The sequence below is a fragment of the Dipteris shenzhenensis genome, chromosome 12 (genome assembly GCF_047967505.1).
Source record: "Dipteris shenzhenensis isolate YYH24624 ecotype China chromosome 12, Dip_SZ_1.0, whole genome shotgun sequence".
Taxonomy (NCBI): domain Eukaryota; kingdom Viridiplantae; phylum Streptophyta; class Polypodiopsida; order Gleicheniales; family Dipteridaceae; genus Dipteris; species Dipteris shenzhenensis.
The window spans coordinates 34,037,976-34,062,889 of NC_141607.1; the positions used below are offsets into that span (position 1 = coordinate 34,037,976).

Consider the following 24,914-nt stretch of genomic DNA (forward strand, 5'->3'; position numbering starts at 1 on the left):
GCACTGACGTTGCTTTTGGCCAGAGTGCACAACACACTCCTTCTCATGGACCCTTCCATCTCGACCTCCGTGGTGGAATGCAACTAATCATTTTCTGGACGTGCACTATGCGGAGCAAAACACACTTTTTCTAGCACTTCTAGATGCACTCTCTCAGGCCACAAGAGTTCAAGCACCTAAGGATCCCAATCTGTTGCCTAGAGCAATCATCCGAGAGCACCTTTTGCATGAGTAGTGGGTGGTCCCAACGCAGGTGGACCCAATGCAAAGGAACCAGATGCAGTGCCTGGTGGACGTGGAAGAGACACACCTAAGGGAGAGACACCAATGATGATGTGCTCAACGAGTAGATGTGCGGGTTTCTATTAGTGCAGAACCGAGCAAGGCCAGTGGTGTTTCTTTGTGTCGGTGACAAATGCATTACTGAGTGGTCATGAAGATGAAGATGAAGAAGAAGAAGATTCCCAAAGGTTGGGCCTACACGATGAGCCTACAAGTAGAGACAATACAACCACCATTTTGTTGGTTGCAATGGGGGTATCAGAACCAAAGAGTGTTGATCTTGATGCAATCATTAAACAAACGTACTTTCTTATTTGGCTCCAGATAAAATGAATGTACTTTCTTATTTGGGATGGATCAACTGTGGTCTATGGATTCAACGGATGTCTACTTGAAGGGTTCTCTTCTTGAAATGATTGTTATGCACTTTGCACCGCACTAATCTAACTTCTAGTAGGCATAGTTGTCAGAGTGGATTCACATAGTCCACCATGAGTGCCATGTGTTAAGGCATTAATAGCCTACAGGGTTAGGACAAATCCCAAGGGGCATAAGTGATTGCAACCCTTCAGTGAGTGGTTGCAATTGCATACATTGTATGTCCACGGGACCAAGTGTCTCTTGATCATTATGCATTTCACAGATTTGGATCCACTGTGTCTTCATTATTTTCAACACACTTTGTGTCGCATGTGTGTGAGCTCAAAGTGATAAATGTTGACACCAGGTCAACTAGTACGTGGTCATTGAGCATTGACTAGGGATAGCGGGAGCGGCAATCAAGCACCATTTTGCAGCAATGGGTGTAGATGATTCTGGAGTATTGACCTATAGGCGAGTAGCAATGAGGGCTCCAAGCATGTGCTAAAATGGAAGGAGGTTCTTAGTGTTGAGAGACCACGCTCAACATCATGTGATTACATGTGCATAGCACTAACACATATAGAGTGCTATAAAGGAAAGGGTTAGATGCCCTAACCCTAACCCTAAATGGGTTTGTATATATTCTACATTTTTAACTAAATCTAGTGTACAGTTAGTCATTTGTGATGTGCTCTCTAGCTGTGCCCTCTCTCCTCATCTCCACTCTTCTCCTCTCCCCTCTTCATATTTTGTCATGGTATAAGAGTAGACTAGATCGCCATAGTAGAGATGATTTGAGTTTCTCCAAGTTTCCAATCTAAGCCATGCCCAAAATTCCCGACTAGTTCCTACTCAAAGTATGTCCCTATGCTCACATACGGTTTCCCACTCATTACATTTTTTGAAACCCTACCATCTTCGAATCAGCAATAGTGAGCAGTCTTCAGTGGTATTGGCACATTGTACTAGTGGGCAAATTGTAGACTATTGCACATTTCACACACATAGCCATCATTGTAAAGCCTATTTGGATAGTTCATGGCATTGTGCACTTTATTCCAACCTTGTAAAGACTCTTGGCTATTTTTGGCATCATTTGCCATAAGCTTTGTAATTCAGATTGGATTATATATTTTAGTTCTACCTTCACCGATAGTTGAGATTTCACTTCCTATAGTCAATGTTTTGCAGTTGATTCAGATAGTGATTTCATAGACACTTTGAGTACATTTCTCACACTATGTCTATGACGAGCAACCTCAATTTGGAGGCATCTGCTAAGCTAGACCACTCCAATTACGACACATGGAAATACTGAATGGAGACCATTCTTGTACTTCAGGACAAATGGGAGTATGTCGACGGAGCTACACCTAGACCATTGGATGATCCAGCCAATAGTAGCTCTACTCCACCTATTGTTGCAGCACCAGTAGTGGGATCTATAGAAGGATCTCCAACTACACAAACAATTTCCACACGTATAGCAGATCCTTCGATTTCCCGAGCATAGTAAGAATGGGACAATAAATACAAGTATGCATGTCATCTAATCAAGAAGAATGTGCAAGATGTCATGCTAGGATAGCTCAACATAATCAAGGCATCAAAAGAAGCATGGGATATGTTTGCAGCTCTCCATGAGTCCAAGAACACTTCTCACACCGAGAAACCAAATCAACTAGAGTTTCCGCAACAGCAGTGAACAAATGGAAATGCCTTTTTGAATCTTCTACGTAGGTCAATGAAGTTCTGCATTTTGTTGATCTAAATGGTCCTTTCGCGGAGTTTTAGTGTGGCAAGTGTGTAGGTTCTTGTGTGAGCCATGATCCCACTCAACCCCTTTGCTACATGTGTGGAAGTCCACTGACATCCTCCGAATCCCTTCACTCAAATGCCGTGTAGTTATTTGGGATGGCTCACATGTGGAAGTGAAGCTTCGTGGGGCATACGTAGATGAGGTACTGCGGTCACAAAACCTGTTCATGGTGTATTACATGTGTAGTGTGGTTGCTACCAAGAGCCTCCTATTGGATCGTCGACCCTTGGGTGATTTCACTATAAGCTATTATCAAAAGGTAAGCTCGAGAAAAACTATGGTTAGTGCTTGAGAATTAACGTTATCTTTTGCATAGGTCAATGAAGTTCTGCATTTTGTTGGTCTAAATAGACCATTCGCAGAGCTTCAATGTGCAAGTTCTTGTGTGAGTCATGATCCCACTCACCCCTTTTGCTACATGTGTGGTAGTCCACTTGACATCCTCCAAATCCCTTCACTCAAAGGATGTGTAGTTCTTCGGGATGGCACACACGTGGAAGTGAATCTTGGTGGCGCATACATAGATGAGGTACTATAGTCATGGCACCCATTGATTGTGTATTACATGTGGTGTGGTTGCTACCAAGAGCCTCCTCTTGGATCGTCGACCTGGTTTTCGAAAAGTAGAAAAGGACATTGCGCCCGACACACAAACGTGACACTGATACCCAGATACCCAAAGGAACAAACCATGTGGCATAGATGATAAGATGAGGACTGGTTCCCAAGGCATGTGGAACTTCACCATTGCATGGACATTGCAACACCATACGTAGATTGCCTCGATATAAGAATAGAATATATTTCTTTCTTCAGGCCATGCATAGAGTTGGCCCATATGAACATTTCGCGAGTACAACAACCATGAGAAACTAAGGAGCTACCAATAGTGATTACTTACTTGCTTTTCAACACAAAAAAACTTGGTGCATGTGGGCATAAAGAAACTGTGGCATTCATAATGGAGAGACACTCATAAAGGAACAACGACACTCCAAATGGAGAGACATAGACAAACATGGTGCATGTGGGCATAAAGGAACTACGACACTCAAAATGGAGAGACAGTTTGACATTGCTAAACAAATATGGAGAGAGGAGAAGAAAAGAGTGAGATGAGGAGTGAGGGCATAGCTAGAGAGCACACCACAAATGACTAACTATACACTAGATTTAGTTGAAAATGTAGAATATATAAAAAACCCTTTAGGGTATCCTTATTGCCACCAGGCGTTTTCCATTCAATTTAATGTAGAGAGAATAAAGATGTGTGTGTGGTTGTTGGTGATAGAGGCACGCCAAAACTTTGGTGTTATCTGCCTCCAAATTTGATTCAAGCAGGTGCAGCAAATGCAACACTCATTTTGCAACGACTCACTAATTTGGACGCCTACACTTTCAAAAAGAGCTTTGGTGCACGGGCTTAATTTGTGGAGCTCTCCATATAATGTTAAAGTGCCACAATTTATGCACATGGGAAGCTTGGAGTGTCTTTGAATTTCTTCTTGTATAAGCATTGTGACATCTGTAGTGGATCTGTTCCTTTTTTGTGACCCCTTGAAGTGTCACGTAATGTTAGCAGATTCTTCTTCTGCCTATCTTGTCATGGCATGGGGGGGTATGTTTGCTCCACTTGGTTGTGATTGAAAGGATTCGACAATGAAAGTACTAGAGATTGATGTCAATAACTTGTAAATCTTGTCACGAATGACATGTAAAGAGTACTGCATGTGACGGTGGTTGTTCTAATAGTGAGATGTTGCCTCCATCGCATTAAGATTGGGAGAACTACACAGCATTTCAATCATGGATGAATTTTTCCTATTAGTTTCATTAAGAAGTGAAACTTTTAAATTGGTGTCGAAAGTTTGTATGCCTTAATAAAAATAAACCTTTGAAAAAGTTGCCAAGATTTGAAACATTTATGAGAAAAAATTTAAAGTTTCGCCAAAATTTATAACTTTTTCTTTAAAATTCAAAAGAAAATATTTTAAATTGTGAGATGTTATACAAATATTGTGAAACTAAAAAAACTACCTCCCTAAACTTTTGACAAGATTTTGTAAGTATAACTTCGATAAAACATACCTGGTTTCAATGAGCTCTACCTCGTGTTCCTTGGGATAACTCCACCACCCCACTCGGCCACTACCTCCAAGTGAAGGAATAGAATAGTCGGATATACAGTCTTGCAATTGAAAGTCGGTTATAACTGCCTCCAAGAACACTTCTTGGACTTTTGTCTCTAGAATGATTTCCATAACCGACTGTTATCAGACTGTAGTCTTACTGATGTATTAGCCTTGTTTTGGCTCAACTAGAGCTTGCTTGTTGTTTTGAGTAGTATCAAGAAGACAAAGTCTTGTATTTAGCTCATCCTGTTTTTTCTGTTATCTTGAATTGTGTATACATTCCTTTTTTGGTTATCCTCTCTGTTTCTGACTATCTACTGATTCTTGAGCTTCCATTACTTTCAGTTAATGTTTTTCAAGTGTTATGCATTGTGAATGTACCTGGAATAGAGCTCTCAAAGAAGAAGAGGACCAACAGAGATCGAAATCCCCACTAGTTTTATAGTTGGAATTCTGTGGACTTCAAGGTCTCGATAATAAAATCGCATTGTAATGGCCAAGATATAGCGGGAGCACTATTGGATGGGGGATCTAGTGTGAATATTCTCCTACAAAGTATGTATGAAAAGATGGGATTGATAGAGTTGGATGAAGCACGAGGATTTGATAATCACTTTTCATGAAGAAAACAGTACTTCCCTCTCCGTGCAAATATTCCAATAGCAAGAGGAGACTAGGTACATTGGCATGCATTAAGTTTCTAAATAATGGCGACACTGAGGTAGGACAATCACATTTTAAAGCATCAAATTGATTGTTTAAATGAAGATATAACCTTCAAAGCTGAGGAGCAAAAAACAATGGAATAACATTTTATGGAAAAGAAATATGCCTTGGAGAAATTAGTCCAGAAGTATAAAGAAAAATTGTAGTAGAAGAATAAAATGTAGGACAAGTTGTAGTCTTGGACTGTAGACATCCAAAGACATATTTCAAATGAACTTGAGTAGCTAACTACACCAAATAAGACACTAGTAATGGAAAACATCATGGTAAATGAGCCCCAAGGTAGACACTCTATAAACATGCAAGATAGTAGGCTCGTTCATGGAAGGTGATTTTTAAATTGGTGCACTTGTGGGCCATTTATGGATACGAGGGGGTTAAAAAGAAATCTAATATAACTATGTTATTTAAATGTAAGGAGGGGGCTTTTAAATTCAAAATTACAACATGTATATGTATGAAAGAGGGGTACACAAATAAGCAAAAAATATAAAATTTTAAATATAGGGGTATTTTAAATGTGTGCTTGCTCACACGTGTTTTAGGGGTTTCTACATAGTGACCGCCCTAGGGAAGGAGCAGCTGGCATCCCTCTAGCTTGTGGAAGAAAATTTAAAATCTATGGTTGAAGATGAATCTTAGATTGTAGGTAGCTTCATGTCATATGTAGATCTAAAGGAGTTAAGGGCTAGGTGACATATTATATGACAAGCCTAGGTGATAGATCTAAAGGAGTTAACTTCATGTTAGATGTAGATCTAAAGGAGTTAAGGGCTAGGTTACAGATTATATGACAGGCCTTTGGTCTCAGATCCAGAATAGGTTGCTTCAATTTGGACAAAGAACCCTTGTAGGAGTGGGAGAATCACAAAGACTAATTTCATATTGCTACCCAAAGTCGTAAGGGCAATCCTGCATGTAGTCTCATGCTCCTTGAATACTCCATGATTGCTTTGTTCGTCCTCTCTGACACATGATTTTCTTGGGGTGTTCTTGGATTTGTCTTCTCTTTATGAATTTCATTGTATGAAAAGTAACTAACAAACTCTCTGCTATAGTATTCACCTCCAGTATCTACTCTAAGACACTTCAACTTCCTTCCTACCTCATTCTTAGCCAAAGCTTTCCATTTCTTAAATGTTTCAAATACATCAGATTTTCGTTGACTACAAATAAGCCCAAGTTTTTCTAGTTGCATCGTTAATAAAAGTAACATAATAGTGAGAACCACTATGAGATGATACATCAACAAGACCCCATACATATGTATGCATAAGCTATAAATTGTCTCTTATTTTGTTTCCCAACTATGAGAAATCTAACTCTCTCTTGTTTTCGGTAAACACAATTCTCACAAAAGTCCAAATCAACCTTCTTCAAACCTGGCAACAGCTTTTTTGAGTGAAGGATATGCATCCCTTTGTCACTCATGTTTCCAAGACTATGATTCCATATAGGATCAATAGAGGAGTAAGCATTATCAACACATAAATAAATCATACCCACCTTGGATCCTTTTGCTATTACCATTGATCCTTCAGTGATCATCCACAAATTTCTTGCAAATGTGGTTGTGCAGCCTTCATCATCCAATTGTCCTACTAGAATTAAGTTTCTTCTTAAATCAAAAACATGCCTTGTCTCCTCTTGGTCCGTGTCCAAGGCAGGCAATTGTGATGAACAATTTTCCCTAGCATGGACTTTCCTTGTTTATGAATAAACTTGAAGTTGAATTCCTTCAATAAAAGAATCCATCTTGCCAGGCATCCTTGAATGATTGTTATGTCAATCAATGCTTGGTGATCCACTTAGAAAATGAATTGATTCCCATGCAAATAATTCTAAAAACCCAACCAATTGATTGTCATTCTTAGCTTTGTTAACTCTCATTCACCAACCACATCCTCTATAAAGTTATTGGGATAGAAATGTTACTGCTCAGCAAACTTCTCAGCCTTCATCTTTTCTTTGGGTTTGATGGCAACTTGGATCACATTTTACCACAGCAGGCAAGGTTTGCAATTCCATCAACCGTGACTCTACATCTTGTGGGAACTGATCTTTGACCTCTCAGTCCTTTGGTGGTTAGCACTTGCTCATAACCTTACTTGGATGGGTGGGAATTCAAACTTCAGTCTCTCTCATTTTAATGGTCATCATATCATATCCCCAATCATACATGACTTTGGCACTTTTGAGCCATGGTCAACCCAACAAAATAGGATAGGCATTTTCTTCCATAGAATAACCAATAGACTGATTGTATAATGAATTTCACCAATAGTAATAATATCTTGAAGTATACCTTTGGGTTCGCAACCAAGCGTTGATCCACCATACAGATTTGAAATGGAAAAGGGGCCCCCCATTAATGATCACACCTGAAACATTCTACTTTTTAATCTTTGCTGTGATAACAGTTACTTTATCATCTAACTAAGGAATCAACATCCTTGGACGGTTTCACTTTGGCTTGAAGCTATTGTAAGAGAGAATCCCTAAAATATGGGGCAACCTTTAGTAGCTCTATGACTGCCCAACTGACTCTCATGTTGATAAAGATTTTCCATGCCTCAACCATTTCTAGTGAAGGATCTTCATTTGTACTACTGACGGGACCTTTGGACCGACCAACTACATTAGTACTTAACGGGTCTATTGTCATTTAGTATTTTAAGAGTCTTGCCACAGTAGGAACTCGGCCTGCCTGGGTATGATTTCCATCGTAGAAGAAACATCTAATTGACCCTTTCCCTTGCTATTATCATTCTTCGCTTTGTTCTTTCCTTGCTCGAGTCTTGGTGGCCTTCCATCTTTGGACTTGGTATTGGTCGACACTTGGTTCTTATCTACAATATGCTTCTTCGACTAGCATTCACACTCGTCATAGCCATACTCGGTACATGGCTTGCAATACTTTGTTCTGCATTCATCCTCAGTATGTCTATTATGTCAACCAAAGTCACAGGAGCTACAATTGGTTATGGCAAGGCGGGAAACTAGAGGGCTTGGCACTGCCTGGAAAATTATGGTCCTAGAAGGCTGGGGTCTAGGGTCACACCTAGGCCTATGCATTTAGCAGGAAGTGCAAAAGGTAGCCCAAGAGATGGCTTAAAGAAAGGGGTTCCCTATGGGACACATGTTAAGCACAAGGCTAGGTGGAGATTTCTAGAGGTGAGAGAGAGGGAGAGAAAACGTCTCTTTCAAACAAAAAATAAGACTTCTCTTATGACCTCGTGGCGGGGAGGAAATTGAAGCATTCTGCCCACTTTGTTGGACTGGTGTAACTTTGGTATCGAAGTGGAAGAGATCATTCCTTTGCGTGAATTTTCTACAATGAACATTCTTTGCAATAATCCACCTATCTCTTTGTTAGAATATCCAGTTCCTACTTTTCTCTCTTGCCCCCCCCCACCCCAACGTGACTATGTTAATCATGCACTTAACAGTCGTAGTCTTGCTCATCGATTTGATCCTGCAGAATGTGACCAGCTAGGAAAAGGGGATGAAGAGATTATAAACGGATTGTCATAGATAGACCTTCACCTCCAGACCTCCTTGTCTACCAGGATTTCCTTCAGGACCTCCAGTTGCAGCGTCTGCTTTCATCGAGCTTGCAACGATAAAAAAGAGCAGCACAAAATCAATTTCACCAAAGCTATGGATGGCGAACCATGATGCCACTTTGCAATTAGTCATCACTTTTCTTTAATTCTCCTTCTCCAGGATACCTTATGCTATCTCTGTTCTGAGGAACTTCAAGGAAATCAAGGAAACTCCAGGCCATCAAATTTGAAAGGAAAAGATGACATGATAAGAAACGGAGACCTCTTGTGATGTGAACCCGCACACAAAGAGATTTGATTCTGAATTTTGCCCATCTGAAAACTGAAGCCTTCACTAAGGCTACCTACGGCAGGCCAAAAATGGGGATAGACTTTATGGCAACATATACATCAAGTTGCCAAGGGAGCACAAGCCTAATACATTATTGTTGGCCACCATAAATAACTTCCCCAAGTGGGATGAAGACGAAGCACTAAGAAATCAGATGCCAAAAGCATACCAAATTTCCTATATATAAGAATCAGATGCCGAAAGCATAACAAAATTCCTATATAAGAATTCAATCACAAGGTATTGGCCCAAAGTGGATCTTCACAGCCTAACACCAATGCCAGAGGACAAGGATACAATGCATTTATGCTTATGGTCACCTCGTTAGAATGGATGCACCATTCGTCCTTCCACTATCACCTGAACTATCTCTAGGTCTCCGATGCTTGATGCACAAACTTATATTTTTTTCACTTCTATACTTGTGGCTCAAACCATTTGGTGATCGATGATTGTAAAACCTACATTACATGTTGCCACAAACTGATGTTCATGATCGTGGCAATATCCTATAATTTATGTATTAGTAGCAGTAGTGCACCAAAATATTCTGATAGAGACTACAGTTGGAGAATGCAAATTTTTGATGATGTCCAAGGCAGCTTGATGTTCTGTTTTATAGCCCTTTTGCTAGTTGCCTACCTTGGTCTTCACTTCTAGGTCAAACTCATGCACAACCTTAAAAGGGAAACGTTAGCCACTAAATGCTAAAGGGGGATGACATGGGCTAGCAATAGGTAAGTAAATTGAACGGGGGGTACCACTCACATGTTTTAGAAGAGCCACATCCGATGATGGACCCGAAAGTCTTCTCAACCTAGGATGGCACTTAAAATATATCTTGGGCAAATAAGACCATGGGCAAAACATCCCTTGCAAAGGTAGCATCTTAGCATAAAGAAAGGGGGGTCAAACGCACGTGCTGTCGAGGATCTCATTGGTCATTGTGATTGCTATGAGCTAGACATGTGCTTAACCAAGCATGGATCATCTAGCAAAAATAGGGTGCAAGATGTCAAAATGTCAGACGTGTGCCAATATAGGCCTAGGTTGTGCCGGTTTTGCCAAAGTTCTTTTGGATGGCACTGTCTTGGGGGCAATCCGTGCCAAGGTGCGAGCCACAGAGGGAGTTCCAGAGGCAGAGCCTCCTTGGTTTGTTGGGTCATCCTCATCATCCGAGTCTCTTCTCCTCCTCAGGTGTTTACTCGAGTGCTCGTCCATTAGGAGAGAAAGGGGGTCTTAAAAAGGCCTTGTAAGGAATGGATTGGAATTGAACCTACTATGGTAATCCATTGGCTAAGGACCCCATAGCATTGACTCAACTAACATGGGTACCTTTATATTGCAATTGGGCTCCTATAAACCTCTAGAACTACCTTAGTCTGCTGGCTAATAGGGCTGAGAATGGTCATCTCAGCACATAATTGCTGCCTAGGTAACTCTCACATGAGCCCACAACCAGTACCACTCAAGATTGCGAGCATGCATTTGTCCCGATTTCTTTAAAGGTCACCCTTTGGACCGGGAAGTGAAGCTTCCAACTCCTTTTGAGTTATCATCAAATTTGATCCTATTACGTGAAAACTAGTTTTTCCATAGGGCTTACCGAATTGAGATTCAGACAAACAAGCACATCTTGCAAATCACCTTAGAAACCATAAGACGAGTGAATAAGATTGGTATGTGGAAGCAGTAATTATGATTCTCATGATACACATGTTTCTTTTTTCTGTTTTTTCCTTTGAAAGCATGATTTGATAGGTTCCCATGGAAAGTGAACCCCCGTAGCATGTGCTCACATGTTGCAAAGGGTAGCCCACACTGTATACACCTGTTCAACTCATACAAGGCTGCTCTTGCATGAAACCATTACCTGGCCACAATGAGGGGGGCATCATCTTCAACCTCAATAGCAAGCTCACATGTAGAACATTAATCTCGATTCTCAGGAGTACCATTCTTGTCAGACATCACCAAGGTAGAAGCAGAAGCATAAGCTGAAAAAGACACAGGCATAAACACGTGCACAAGGCTGCACAAAAACTGAGGTCAATATGGGTTGCCACAGCAGGGCGGCAAACTAGAAATAAAAGAGGGAGACTGTGTGCTCCATAGAAGCTAAGTGGCTGATCGAGTAATATGGAGTCTCCCTATATATCCAAGGGGGCTGAAACCGGCCTCTAATCACTCAGAGGGCAGTGGAACTAAACCTTTAATCACTTCAGCACTTATTTACAGCTCACAAAGCATATATCACAACCATTAACCATTGCATGATCACCATTTGGCATTTACCCATTTGTTCACAAACAAAACCACTGAAAAAGGGATGGAGGCTAGAATGCCCCTGCTCAACAGACATAGACAAGTGCACCCGATTGGCCCCAAACACCGTGGCGCCCCTTTCGGTATTTCTTTATATTTCACAGTGAAATGATTACAAGTTGCATCTGGGAGACCTTCCCTGCAACTGAGCACGCAGCCCCAATTCACTAAGCCTTCGCAAGGCTTTCAAGCATATAACACCATCACATAAGTGCACTTAACCCGTAGGCTCAACCCAAAGGCATTCTCTTTTCCGAGTGCAATTCCATTGGCTGTCCAGATGCAATCACACTACACCCCAGCTGCACTCTCCTTGAGTGGTTTCCAGATGGCATTCACAAAGCTTTTCAAAGCTCCGAAATAAAATCAGCAAAGTACCCAACCAAAGAATGACTCATGTAGCACTGCCTGGGCACCTGTGAGCCAAGAAAGAGGCGGCACACGAGGCCAACCAATAGCTTATGGCAAAAAGAAATTGCAGTAGCAAAATCACAACTCACCAAGCCCTGAAGACTCGAACCAAGTCCTCAATCGCCAAGAGGACATAGTAGCCAATGCCCAATTGCATTCTCAGCCAAAGAGGAGTGCAAAGGCATGAAGAAAGAGCATTTACAAGAGCCGACCAGCAAGAATTCCACTGAAAAATGCGAAAAGAAACACTTCTGTCGCGAAGAAGTGGGAGTTCTTGGGCTCAAAAGAAGCGTGCTTCAGAGAGGAATGCATTGAGAAGGTTTTGGAGAAGTTTCATCGCCGGAAAGTCCTCCAAAACTGAGAAAAACCAGTCAACCAGCACGTCGGACCACTCGAAATTCAACAGAAAGCTGTAGCTTTGCAAGAGGAGAGGCCCAGGAGGCGGTAGAAGCAAAAAGGTCCAGAAAAAGCCACTTTTGAAAATTCGTCCAGCAAAAGAAGTGCTCAGCTCTGCCCGTTCTACCAAACGCACGGAGGGAAAAGCATATCACTACGAAGGGGAGGCAGAGGGGAAGCCATCGGGCCAAACGGAAGTTGAGGAATCCAAACGGGTGAGGAGTTATGAAGAAAAACGGAATTCAGCTGAAGGAGGCTGAAAAACCAGTCCAAAATCTCAACAAAGGGAGAAGATGAGAGAGAAAACCACACATGTGAAGTTTAGAAGGCCCAGGAAGGTCCAGGAATGGCAAAGGAGCATGTAGAAGGCACTAGAGCCACCTGGAACTCTAGGGGGGCCACTGAAGGTACATGGCCCTCTAGGGGGCCCATTAAAAATGCCACGTCATCATTTCCCAACAACCACTCTTTTAATTCCTTGGAATGCCTTTGGGCCTAGGGATTAATTACGCTTATGTGCTAGGCACCATGCCGCGTTTAATTACACATTATTAAGCCCACGCTTGGACTTTTAAAACCAAAGTTGTCACGGTCTTGTAGTACATTAAAGTACCTAGAATTTCACGCCCCCGTGACATACCCCTCTCTTGAAACAGCAAACCACAGTTTGCTGCCCCAAAACACAGGAGCGAGCATGAAATATAGCATAAAAGAGTATACAAGAAAGCCGCAGCTATAGTATACAGAGACAGTGAAAATATGGCTAGGAGAGGCATGCATCCATCCATATATACTGCTCAAAATCTATGTGATCCTCGGCGATCAATAGTCAAGATGCATCAATATCATGAAGTCTCACAGCAGAAATACTGTCAGCTCAGTATCTCGGATGAAACATACAGTGTCATCAAGCGACCTCATGAAATCACGGTGAGCCCGTCTGTACTGAGGGAGTGGAGGTGCTACCCCCCTCTCGAACATCAGGTAATGCTCCAGACGCTCGCTCTGCTGAACTACCTGTAGGAGCCCGGACCGCAGTCGGCTCTAATTGGAAAGCATCAAGGTAAAGCTGCAATATCCCAGGTGAATCTGCCAGTTCACCTTCCTCCATCCATTTCGCATCAAGTGATGGGTAATTTTGAAATTTTACCAAGTAGCGACGGATAACTTTACCCTTGAGCTTTCTATCTCTGTGTGCCAGAATCTGCTCTGGGACCAGAAGTTCATCCTGTTCTTCCACTTCAGGCTGCACCTCATCAGGTATATCCTCGGGAATATCTCCATGATATTGCTTTAATAAGCTCACATGAAAGGCATTATGTATCTTCCAATGCGGAGGCAACTTCAGCCTGTAAGCTACCTCGTTTATCTTTTCAGAAACCTGGAAAGGACCATAGTAACGCATGTTCAGCTTTGTGTACAACCTTTCCTTGCCTTTCTTATTTTTCAGCCTTGCCTTCTGAAAACGCAGCAAAACCCAATCACCTTCTGTGAATACCAATTCCCTGCGGTGCTTATCTGCTGCTCTTTTCTGCTTGTCTTGACTTCTTTGCAAGGCATATTTGATCTTCTTGTAAGCCTCTTCAAGGCTTTCCACAAAACGATCAGCTTCGAAGATTTTCTCTTTTGTATGCAAAATGGGAGGTATCTTCCTGGCACCTTCCACTATTTCAAAAGGTGCTTTACCTGTGGATGTGTGCACCGTATTATTGTAAGCATATTCCAGCAAAGGCAAATAATGCTCCCATTTGCTTTTGTGGTCTGAGACATAGCATTTAAACATATCCAAGATGGTAGAGTTTTCCTGCTCCGATTGTCCATCAGACTGAGGGTGAAAAGATGACGAAAAATTCAGCGTAGTGCCCATATTTTCAAACAGTCCTCTCCAAAAGAGGCTGGTCATCCTCGGATCTCTATCACTGATTATGGATTCAGGCATCCCATGATACTTGAAGACATGCTGCAAAAACAATCTGGCCATTTGATCTGCTGTAATTTTCTTTCTTACTGGCACAAAGTGGGCTTGTTTGCTAAACCTGCAAATTATTGTCCACAATCCATCATGTCCAGTAGGAGTACGTGGAAGATCAAACACAAAATCCATAGCTATGCTTTGCCATGGTCTATCAGGAATTGGCAAAGGGTGTAACAACCCAGGTGCCTTCTGCCTGTCAAACTTTACTTTCTGACAAACCATGCATGTTCTCACATAATCTTCCACATCTTTCCTCAAAGATGGCCAATAAAAGTATTGCTCCACTGCTGTAATTGTTGCTGTAATTCCCCTATGTCCTGCATATGGAGGAGCATGACTTTCCATTATGACTTTCTGTCGCATCTGATCAGTGACACAGAGTCGTCCATGCATCAAAATGAAACCCTCTTTCAACATATAGTGATCATGCCTTTGACCATCAGAAAGCTGATCATAAATAGTTGAAAAATCAGCATCATTAACATACTGATCTTTCATCACATCTAACACATTGTTGTAAGCAATGCTCACTGCTGAAACACTGGGTTTCTTGGAGACTGCTTCAGGCTGTGGTTTCCTGGAAAGTGCATCAGCCACGACATTTTTGTTACCCGGTACATGTACAATTTGAAAATGAAACATTGAGAGGAAGTTAGCCCATCTCATGTGCTTTTCAGATAATTTTCTCTGCGTGAGAAAATATCTAAGTGACTGATGATCTGTTTGCACATAAAAATCAGCTCCAAGAAGGTAATGTTTCCATGTGGTCAAAGCATGTATCACTGCTAACATTTCCTTCTCGTATGTCTGCAAGTACAATTCAGCATCTTTGAGAACTCTACTCTCATATGCAACCACTCTGCCATCCTGCATCAAAGTGCCTCCTATGCTGTTTCCACATGCATCACAAGTTACAGCAAAGGGTTTTGCAAGATCTGGCAAGATAATAACGGGTTCAGAACACAATTTTTGCTTCAGCTCTTCAAAAGCTGCATTTTCCTTTGGTCCCCACCGAAACGGTACAGCTTTCTTTTGTAAAGCATGCAAGGGAGAAGCAATTTCTGCAAAGTACTTTATAAACCTCCGATAGTATGAACACAACCCAAGAAAGCTTCTGACTTCATGCAGATTTTTCAAAATTGGCCAACTCCTTATGGCCTCAACTTTTGCAGGATCCATCTTGACTCCATCCTTTGACACTATATGACCGAGAAAATGAATCTCATGCATAAAGAATTCACTTTTCTTGGTGTTTATTAATAGCTTGTGTCTTTTCAACTCTTGAAACACAATAGTGAGGTGTTTCCTGTGCTCCTGCTCATTTTTAGAGAACACAATGATGTCATCAAAGAAAGTGCCCACAAACTTTCTGTGTGCTCTAAAAATTCTGTCCATCATTCTATTGAAAGTGGCAGGTGCATTAGTCAAACCAAAAGGCATCACAAGGAACTCATATAAGCCAAATGAAGTGCGGAAGGCAGTCTTGTAGACATCTTCAGGCCGTATCCTTATCTGATGGTATCCACTTTTAAGGTCAATACGACTGAACATTGAGGAACCTTCCAACCGATCCAATATATCATCAATGCGTGGAATTGGAAAACGGTTCTTAATTGTGACTTTATTCAAAGCCCTATAATCAATACACATTCTCCAACTGCCATCCTTCTTTTGCACAAGCAACACAGGGGAACAGTAAGGAGAATTACTTGGCTGTATTAATTCCTTTTCCAAGAGTTCCTTCACTTGTGACATTATCTCTTCCTGTTGTGCCTTACTGACACGATAGGGAGGTATATTAGGCGGTGAGCTTCCTGGAATTATATCAATTTGATGATCCTCGGGCCTCTTGGGAGGTAATTCTTGAGGAAGTGCATCTGAGAAACAATCCTGAAAATCTGAAATAAAAGCAGCCCTTTCTCTATCTAAAGCAGAAAGAGTAGAGCCCTCCTGAACTGGTTGGCTGTCCTCTTTGACAAAAATCAAGTACGCTGAAATATGACGCTTTATTACATTGGAAATACAAGAAGCTGAAACTACAGGGATGGACTCCCCTTTCAACTTTACATCAAGTACATGATTTTTGCCTCTATGAGTTAAAGAAATCTTCTTGTTTCTCATCTGCACATCAGCCCCCACCCTGTACATCCAAGGCATCCCAAGCAAAGCATCACACTCTGGCAAAGGCATAATGTAGAAGTCCTCTGCATCCTGATATCCCTGGATATGCATCCTCAACTTGCCAATGATAGGAGTGACAGGTGTGTTGAGTTCAGGGTTGGCCATATCACACATGCCGGATGGCCCCATTTCCTCAGGCTCGATGCCAAGCCTTCCTGCCATATCAGGAGTTATGAAATTTGCCTTTGCCCCAGAATCAAAGAAAAACAAACAATTCTGATTTCTGATTTTTCCCCATGCTCTGCACATCTCAGTCTTTTTCATTTCCTCTTCATCATGTGCATGTGGCAAACTCCCAATCACATCTGGAAGAAGTCCTGCAGAAGGTTTAGGCTTTTTGCCCTTCCGATCAGCCTGTTTATCACCATTCTTATCATCATCTGACCTGTCTCTTTTCTTGAATGGGCAATCATAAGAGCGGTGTCCCTCTTCTTTGCATATAAAACATTTGTTTTGCTCCATGAGTGACTTTTTCTCTTCATCAGATAACTTGGTACGGGGCTGTTTATTAGGCTGTCCACGCCTTTGACCAGCTTTGAATTGGGCTTTTCCTCCCTTTTGAAACGGTCGTTTGCCATAATTTTTATTTTCAGATTTGATGTCCTTATCCTGGTGTTTGGCAGCCCGTTTGTTGTCTTCTTTCTTGCTGTCCATAAAGCCCAAATTCTTCTCCTGCATCCATGCATATGCTGTCCTTGCATTCTCAATTAATTGAGTCATAGAACCCACCTTGGTTTTGATGCAATAATCACGTAGCTCACTAGGCAATCCACAACAGTACCTCTCTATTTGCTCTTTCAAAGAAACATGCCTGTAAGAGCTCAATGGCAGCAAAACATCCCAAAACCTCTGGGTGTAATCATCAAGATTCTTGCAAAGTTTGTATGACAAGTCATGCCAGTGTGAAAGTACTTCAACTTCAAAAGTTGGAGTAAGCCAAGTAGAAGAGAACACTTGCTTAAATTCCAGCCAAGTAGCAGGCGCATCTCCATGAAGCATAAGGTTAGTGTACCACTTAAGTGCATTGCCTTTCAAAAATGTGGCAACCTTCCTCATCTTGGATGCTTCTGTAAACAAACCCCCAAGAAATGCAGCATCAAACTGTTGAAGGAATGTGAGGGCTTTGTACCTGTCCTGTACTCCATTATATGTATCAAACTTGACATGAGAACCACCATCCTTAAATTCTTTATATACATTTGATATTGGCTGTCCCAAAGATGGCTGTATATTTGCAGCATTCCCTTGACTAGGGAGAGCCATGCTTGGCTGAACATTAGGCATGGGAGCATATGCTGTGGCTTGCATGCCTGGCTGCATTCCCACATTGTCATACATGGCTTGTTTTCTATGCCCAATTGGCGGTGAAATCGACATAGCATCAAAAATAGAATCTGTACCAAAATATTCAGGTTGCTGCCTCAAATATGGCTGAGGTGGTTGAGCCACATTTATGGACTGCACATTATTATTTTGAGGAGTAGAAATACCCAAACCAAGGCCTTGTGCTGGCTGCTCATACTGTTGCACTGGATGTACTTTTTGTACCTCTTTCTCAAGTGCTCTTTTGGGCGATTCCTCTCTCTTGGAAGTCACTTTCTGAGTCATTTTTGATGGCTGTCCCTCATGGGAAACCGATGCATGTGTGTACTCACTCTTTCCGTGCTTGTGCTTTCTTGGTTTCTTCTTCTTCTTGGCATTTGTTTGCACAATCTGAGCCAAATTTTGAGCCAGTTGAGTCAAAGCAGTCACTGCACTTGCAAGCTGTGCATTCAACATAGTAGCATCATCTGACTCACTGCTAGAACTAGTATCACCGTTGAGCTCAGTTGTAGCTTCATGTGTGGCCTGCTCAAAAGGCATTTGTTGTGCTTCCTGCAACTGTACACTAGCTGGATCATTAAGGCTTTCCTGCCTTCTCCTTTGAGGAGTTGTGGAGCTCTCTTGCTCATGGGTACTCACCATGTTCATGGTTGTAATATTCAGCTGTCAAAAAGTGCAGCAAAGATATCCTTCCACCAAACTACCAAGGCCCACCTCTTGAGAAAGAGTGTGTGGTATCCCGGCAATGGAACCAATGAAACCGGCCTCTAATCACTCAGAGGGCAGTGGAACTAAACCTTTAATCACTTCAGCACTTATTTACAGCTCACAAAGCATATATCACAACCATTAACCATTGCATGATCACCATTTGGCATTTACCCATTTGTTCACAAACAAAACCACTGAAAAAGGGATGGAGGCTAGAATGCCCCTGCTCAACAGACATAGACAAGTGCACCCGATTGGCCCCAAACACCGTGGCGCCCCTTTCGGTATTTCTTTATATTTCACAGTGAAATGATTACAAGTTGCATCTGGGAGACCTTCCCTGCAACTGAGCACGCAGCCCCAATTCACTAAGCCTTCGCAAGGCTTTCAAGCATATAACACCATCACATAAGTGCACTTAACCCGTAGGCTCAACCCAAAGGCATTCTCTTTTCCGAGTGCAATTCCATTGGCTGTCCAGATGCAATCACACTACACCCCAGCTGCACTCTCCTTGAGTGGTTTCCAGATGGCATTCACAAAGCTTTTCAAAGCTCCGAAATAAAATCAGCAAAGTACCCAACCAAAGAATGACTCATGTAGCACTGCCTGGGCACCTGTGAGCCAAGAAAGAGGCGGCACACGAGGCCAACCAATAGCTTATGGCAAAAAGAAATTGCAGTAGCAAAATCACAACTCACCAAGCCCTGAAGACTCGAACCAAGTCCTCAATCGCCAAGAGGACATAGTAGCCAATGCCCAATTGCATTCTCAGCCAAAGAGGAGTGCAAAGGCATGAAGAAAGAGCATTTACAAGAGCCGACCAGCAAGAATTCCACTGAAAAATGCGAAAAGAAACACTTCTGTCGCGAAGAAGTGGGAGTTCTTGGGCTCAAAAGAAGCGTGCTTCAGAGAGGAATGCATTGAGAAGGTTTTGGAGAAGTTTCATCGCCGGAAAGTCCTCCAAAACTGAGAAAAACCAGTCAACCAGCACGTCGGACCACTCGAAATTCAACAGAAAGCTGTAGCTTTGCAAGAGGAGAGGCCCAGGAGGCGGTAGAAGCAAAAAGGTCCAGAAAAAGCCACTTTTGCAAATTCGTCCAGCAAAAGAAGTGCTCAGCTCTGCCCGTTCTACCAAACGCACGGAGGGAAAAGCATATCACTACGAAGGGGAGGCAGAGGGGAAGCCATCGGGCCAAACGGAAGTTGAGGAATCCAAACGGGTGAGGAGTTATGAAGAAAAACGGAATTCAGCTGAAGGAGGCTGAAAAACCAGTCCAAAATCTCAACAAAGGGAGAAGATGAGAGAGAAAACCACACATGTGAAGTTTAGAAGGCCCAGGAAGGTCCAGGAATGGCAAAGGAGCATGTAGAAGGCACTAGAGCCACCTGGAACTCTAGGGGGGCCACTGAAGGTACATGGCCCTCTAGGGGGCCCATTAAAAATGCCACGTCATCATTTCCCAACAACCACTCTTTTAATTCCTTGGAATGCCTTTGGGCCTAGGGATTAATTACGCTTATGTGCTAGGCACCATGCCGCGTTTAATTACACATTATTAAGCCCACGCTTGGACTTTTAAAACCAAAGTTGTCACGGTCTTGTAGTACATTAAAGTACCTAGAATTTCACGCCCCCGTGACAGGGGCACCTGTAGGCAACCATCTGGCCAGCCTAGACCTACTATCTGATTACCGTTAAGCTGATCCAATCTGTGCGGACACCCACAACAAGAGCAGGGCAGCTGGTTGGACCTGGGGTCCTTATCTGGACCCTGTCTGCCCTAGGCCTCTACGAACCTCCACCATTGAATTGATACCTTCACTCCCCCCATACAAAGCCTTACAAGGGCAACTAGGACTAATTTATGGGGGACAGTGTGGAGCATTGAATTTCATGTTCAAGGGATTCAAGACTTGACTTACTCAACACGAATGTACTCAACACAAATGGGGCAGCTGTCAAAGACAAATAGGAATATGTTCTAATTCGTATACGACTGTTTAACAATCTAAATTTTCTGAAAACTGTTTAACAATCTAATTTTACTGAAAACTGTGACAACGCATCTATTCAATAGGTTTGTATACGAGACAAGCATGCATCTTATAAAAGACACAATTTATTGATTACCTTCATAAAATAGAATATATTGAAAAACCCACAGATTAAATTATCTTAAATGAAACTCCAAATTGAACATTAAAACACCACATAAAAACAAATGCATATAAAAAGCTTTAGAGCAAACTCCCTTTTTTAGAGTCAACAAAAATACAGAAGATAAAGTCACCTTGGAATGTATCTGTATATCAGCTTGATGATAGCCATCCTACACCATAGAAAATCAGGACCTTTTGGAGCTCATTCCTGCCTCAAAGCATTATTTCTCGCTCAGCATGTCTAGTGAGTGCTTTATTGGAAAATCTCACACCACATCAGATAAATGACAGCTCTAAGTTTTGGTCAATTTCTCTCCCTTCCACTGCAGCTTGGATGCAGCTTTGTACACATAGATCAACCAATCCCCAACAATGTTGCCATAAACTCCTTCCAACTGCTGAATATATATGATGTCCTTAAGTAATTAGTACAATGATCCCCTCAACATCTCAGACTTTCCAAATTATTGTTCGTCAGAACTAATCACTCTCTCCAACTGACATTAGATAATAGTTTAGGCTGGTACAAAGGGGGCACGCACTTTTTTGGCAATTAGTATATCCTTGTTCCACAATCCCCGTAAAATTCAAAGGGGCTTTTGCAACCCGGCCTCCATTACACAAGTAATCCCTTAAAGTGTAAGTGCTCCCCATCGCAGTCTGAAACTTTTGTGGAAGTTTTTTGGTGTGAAACTTCTCTCATATATAAGTGCCCAATAAGGGTCTGTCACTATTCAAACGAGGCGCCTTCAAAGCATAGGCTGCTGGAAATTTACTCAATCCTCTCCACTTCTGATGTCTCATTGAAATCCACTGACCATCGCTCAAAGCAGCCATTGACAAAATCATAATAGCCTCCGTGCAGTGACAATGTGCCTGCTGCTACCTTCTCTCTCACGAAGGAAAATGACAAGCAATTCCTCAGAGAGAGGTTCACCGCTTCCTGCACCATTCACCAATAGAATTAGCCCACAGAAAGTGGTTCACCGCTTCCTCCATATCCAAGATCCTTCATCTAATTCATCATCGCTCTTATCCTGTGATGCCCATACATGAGTCACTACCATCACCGTTCCCTCTGCATAAAGACCTGCTCATCCCTATCCACATCTCAGCATAAACTTTGTTACCTTCTCACAAAAGGTACATTGATCCTCAAAGGACTTGCTGCTGAGTATACCTTTCACTTTTCTAGAGACGCCTTTTGCAACCACAACCCAGTCTTCAATGAACTCACTGTAATCGTATTCGAAATCATTAAATAGAACCCAATAGCATCCCTTTCAGAAATGCACGCAAATAAAACATAAAACTATCTTCCTTCCTCACCCCACGGACACCTCATATGAGTGACACACCTGAATCTATTCGAGGCATCTTCCTCCATGTTCATCAAAGCTCTGATGCCACCACAGCGGCTGTGCCCTATGACCATGAGGTGCTCCACCTGCATCAGTCACCACCACAAGCTTCATCTGACCAGTGGTTTTTCTGAAATCAGGAAAAAGAAATGCGAGGCTTGCTCAAGGGCATCTACTAACCGAAATTCTACTCTCTCACCTTCAAATGAAGCACTGCGTATTCAATAGCAGAAGCTGTCGAACAACACGCACTCTGCATATGAGAAACAGATTGGCCTTGAAAGTTAAGCATTCTCAATTTTTGCATGTGCCCACAGAGTGGAGGTTCCAAGAAACCGTTAAGTTCAAGCCATGAACACATCGACAGAAAGACCAACCTGGGAGTAAGATGGGACTATGTTCGCCACGTTCCGCACTACAAATGCCTCACCAAGTCCTAACCCCAATATTGTACAAGGATCGACTCTAGAATCGGCGCAGGCAATAATCATAAACTGTAAAACAAAAGGCTCGCTTAGTTTCAGGCACACTCCATTGAGAGAGGAATCCAGAGCGACTCCAAACGAGCCAAATTTACCTTGGGCTGCTGGGATTCAGCCAATCTCTTGAAAAGAGCTTGCTCCTTCCTACAAAAAGAAAATTAGGTGATCCCGTTCAGCTCTCATAATGAAACAGGACTATGGTGCACCAGATTAAGGAAAAGAGCAATCAATAAAGCAAAGAGCAAGCCTGACTTGTAGTATTCCTTGAATTTGAGGAAGCCCGTTTTTATCTTTTCCAATGGAGGAGTTTCGACCTCTGTGGCTTCCTCGGTAGCAGTTTGAGCATTAACTTTGGGGCTGTGCCTGCAAGAAGCGCTTCGTTAGCACCTATGCGCCGAAACAAAACACGAGTTGACAGCAACCACGTCCTAAATTGTGAAGTCCTACTTGGTCAAGTGGTTCAACCCATCGACAACTTCGCCATGACGGAGCCCGTTATCGACCCTACGCACCTGCAAAATCAGCCTGTCAGTTGATCGCCCAAACAATCACGACCAATTCACTTGTCAAGAGTTCACAATGGGCAATCCACAAATCCCATCAACGATTTCTAAAGAAAGGGGGCTCTCTAGGAGCTCTCCGGAAGCCAAATCCTGCAGTAAATCTCGAAAGAACGCGCAGGGAGGAGCGGAACATAAGAGGCAAGGTCGGAAACCGATCACGGCAATGCGAATGCGGATGGAAAAAGGAGGAGAAGAGGGGGGGACCTGGGAAAAGGAGAGCGGGGAAGGGCGATGCGAGAGCTTCAAGGGGTGGGAAAAAGGAGGAGGAGGGGGAGGAAGGAGGAGGGCGAGGGAGGGAGGGGGGGAAGGGAGAGGGAGGAGGGAAGGGGGAGGGAGAAGGGAGGAGGAAGAGGAGCAGGAGAAGGGCAAGGACGCCATGGAAGCTGCAGAGCAAGCTCTGTTGACGAAGAAGAAGATGATGAAGAAGAAGAAGAAGAGAGAATGGACGTCTACATGCGCAGAATGAGAGAATATATACCCAGCTGCACTACGTGGAGATCGAGACTACATGAGATCAGGATATTCAAGAATACACTGCCCCGTCACCAGTTTCCCGGGTTTCCGTCCTGGCCTCAACAGCCCGTCGTGTGACCGCATCGATGTGCACACGACCTATCGTGATGCGCTCGCTGCTGATGCGGTGGCACGACCCATGTCGCGTGCCATTCCTTGGGGTCCTGGATATGGCTGCGCGCTTGTGTAGTTTGCTGGAGCTTTCATGTCACCGATATAGCCGGTGTTTTACGTTGACAGTGTTTGTATTGGTGTGTAAGAGGGCATTCCCACGACGAAACGGAGAAATAGGAAGAGTTAACGTCATATTAATGCCCAAAATGTCAGGTCCTCTTGCCAAATCTCGTAGCGGTTTATTGCACCTCATTGGCTTGAATGTCCCAAAATCCTCTCACATCACCAAAATCCCTGACGGTAGCCATGAAAATAGAGACCTCAGGCACAGCCGATTCTATTATTCACGTCCCCGTAGAAATAGGGACTCTGAACCTTTAACATGAGAATGCCCTCTAGTAGGCGGATTATGATTAAGAAAGGGTGGCGATCATTCAGTCTAGATTCAAACTCTCACAAACGGCACCATTGACGAAGAGAGAGAGTGGACATCTACTTGGGTGTAGAATGGACAGGAGGTGGTGGAGATTCACATGCCCTTGAAGATGCACACTATGCTCCCAACCTCCCCTCCAACTATGTTAGAACTTTGGTTATCCCTTCTCTCTTTTGTCTTTCTCTCTCTTTTGTCTCCTCCCTCTCTCTTCATGTAGTGTGGGGGGTTGAGATGGGGCACTACGTCCCAAATGGGTAGGTACTCTTTGAAATTTAGGAATGTGCTCCCATCCGAAACATCACACACCCCACAAAAGAGTCTATGCGCTTTCATGTCCCAAACATCACACACCCCACAAAGAGTCTATGCGCTTCCATGTCCAAACGCATACCCAACTTCCGGATCACATCTCCAATGCTACATTGACTAGCCTCACATCCGAATGCCTCTTCCACAGAGTAGCTGCACAGTCCACGGTGACTCATGACATGTTTAGTTTTTACATGTTCAGTACGCAGCCATACACACTGCTATTCATGCAGTCATCTTTTGATCGACCAGTCTTTGATCTAGGTGGACATGACTTTCTGTATATTTCCTTCCTCTCCCTTTTGGCCTATTTTTTGGGTTTCATTCCCAAAGGCGAAGGATGACCCACAACTTAAGAGGGGGAAATGTACATCTTGTACAGGACCACGTAAGTTGTACTCATTGTACATGCTTCCGCTACGTAGTCACTGT

General features: G+C 42.8%; 1 protein-coding gene across 3 annotated transcripts; it reads right to left on the reverse strand.

Moving 5' to 3' along the window:
* Nucleotides 1-20,800: 20,800 nt before the first annotated feature.
* Nucleotides 20,801-23,537, reverse strand: LOC147896122 (carbonic anhydrase 2-like). 3 transcript variants are annotated; one of them, XM_087382766.1, is made up of 9 exons: nucleotides 23,315-23,537; nucleotides 22,995-23,059; nucleotides 22,800-22,910; nucleotides 22,643-22,691; nucleotides 22,443-22,559; nucleotides 22,265-22,318; nucleotides 22,063-22,151; nucleotides 21,885-21,940; nucleotides 20,801-21,647 (listed from the first exon to the last, which is right to left on the reverse strand). In XM_087382766.1, the coding sequence occupies exons 1-9, from the start codon at nucleotides 23,486-23,488 to the stop codon at nucleotides 21,550-21,552; spliced, it is 813 nt and encodes a 270-aa protein (XP_087238892.1). In that variant the 5' UTR covers nucleotides 23,489-23,537; the 3' UTR covers nucleotides 20,801-21,549. The 3 variants fall into 3 exon arrangements, with proteins under 3 accessions (XP_087238892.1, XP_087238891.1, XP_087238893.1); XM_087382765.1 differs by having other exon boundaries at nucleotides 21,835-21,940; nucleotides 23,315-23,536; XM_087382767.1 differs by lacking the exon at nucleotides 21,885-21,940 and having other exon boundaries at nucleotides 21,505-21,647.
* Nucleotides 23,538-24,914: the final 1,377 nt, after the last annotated feature.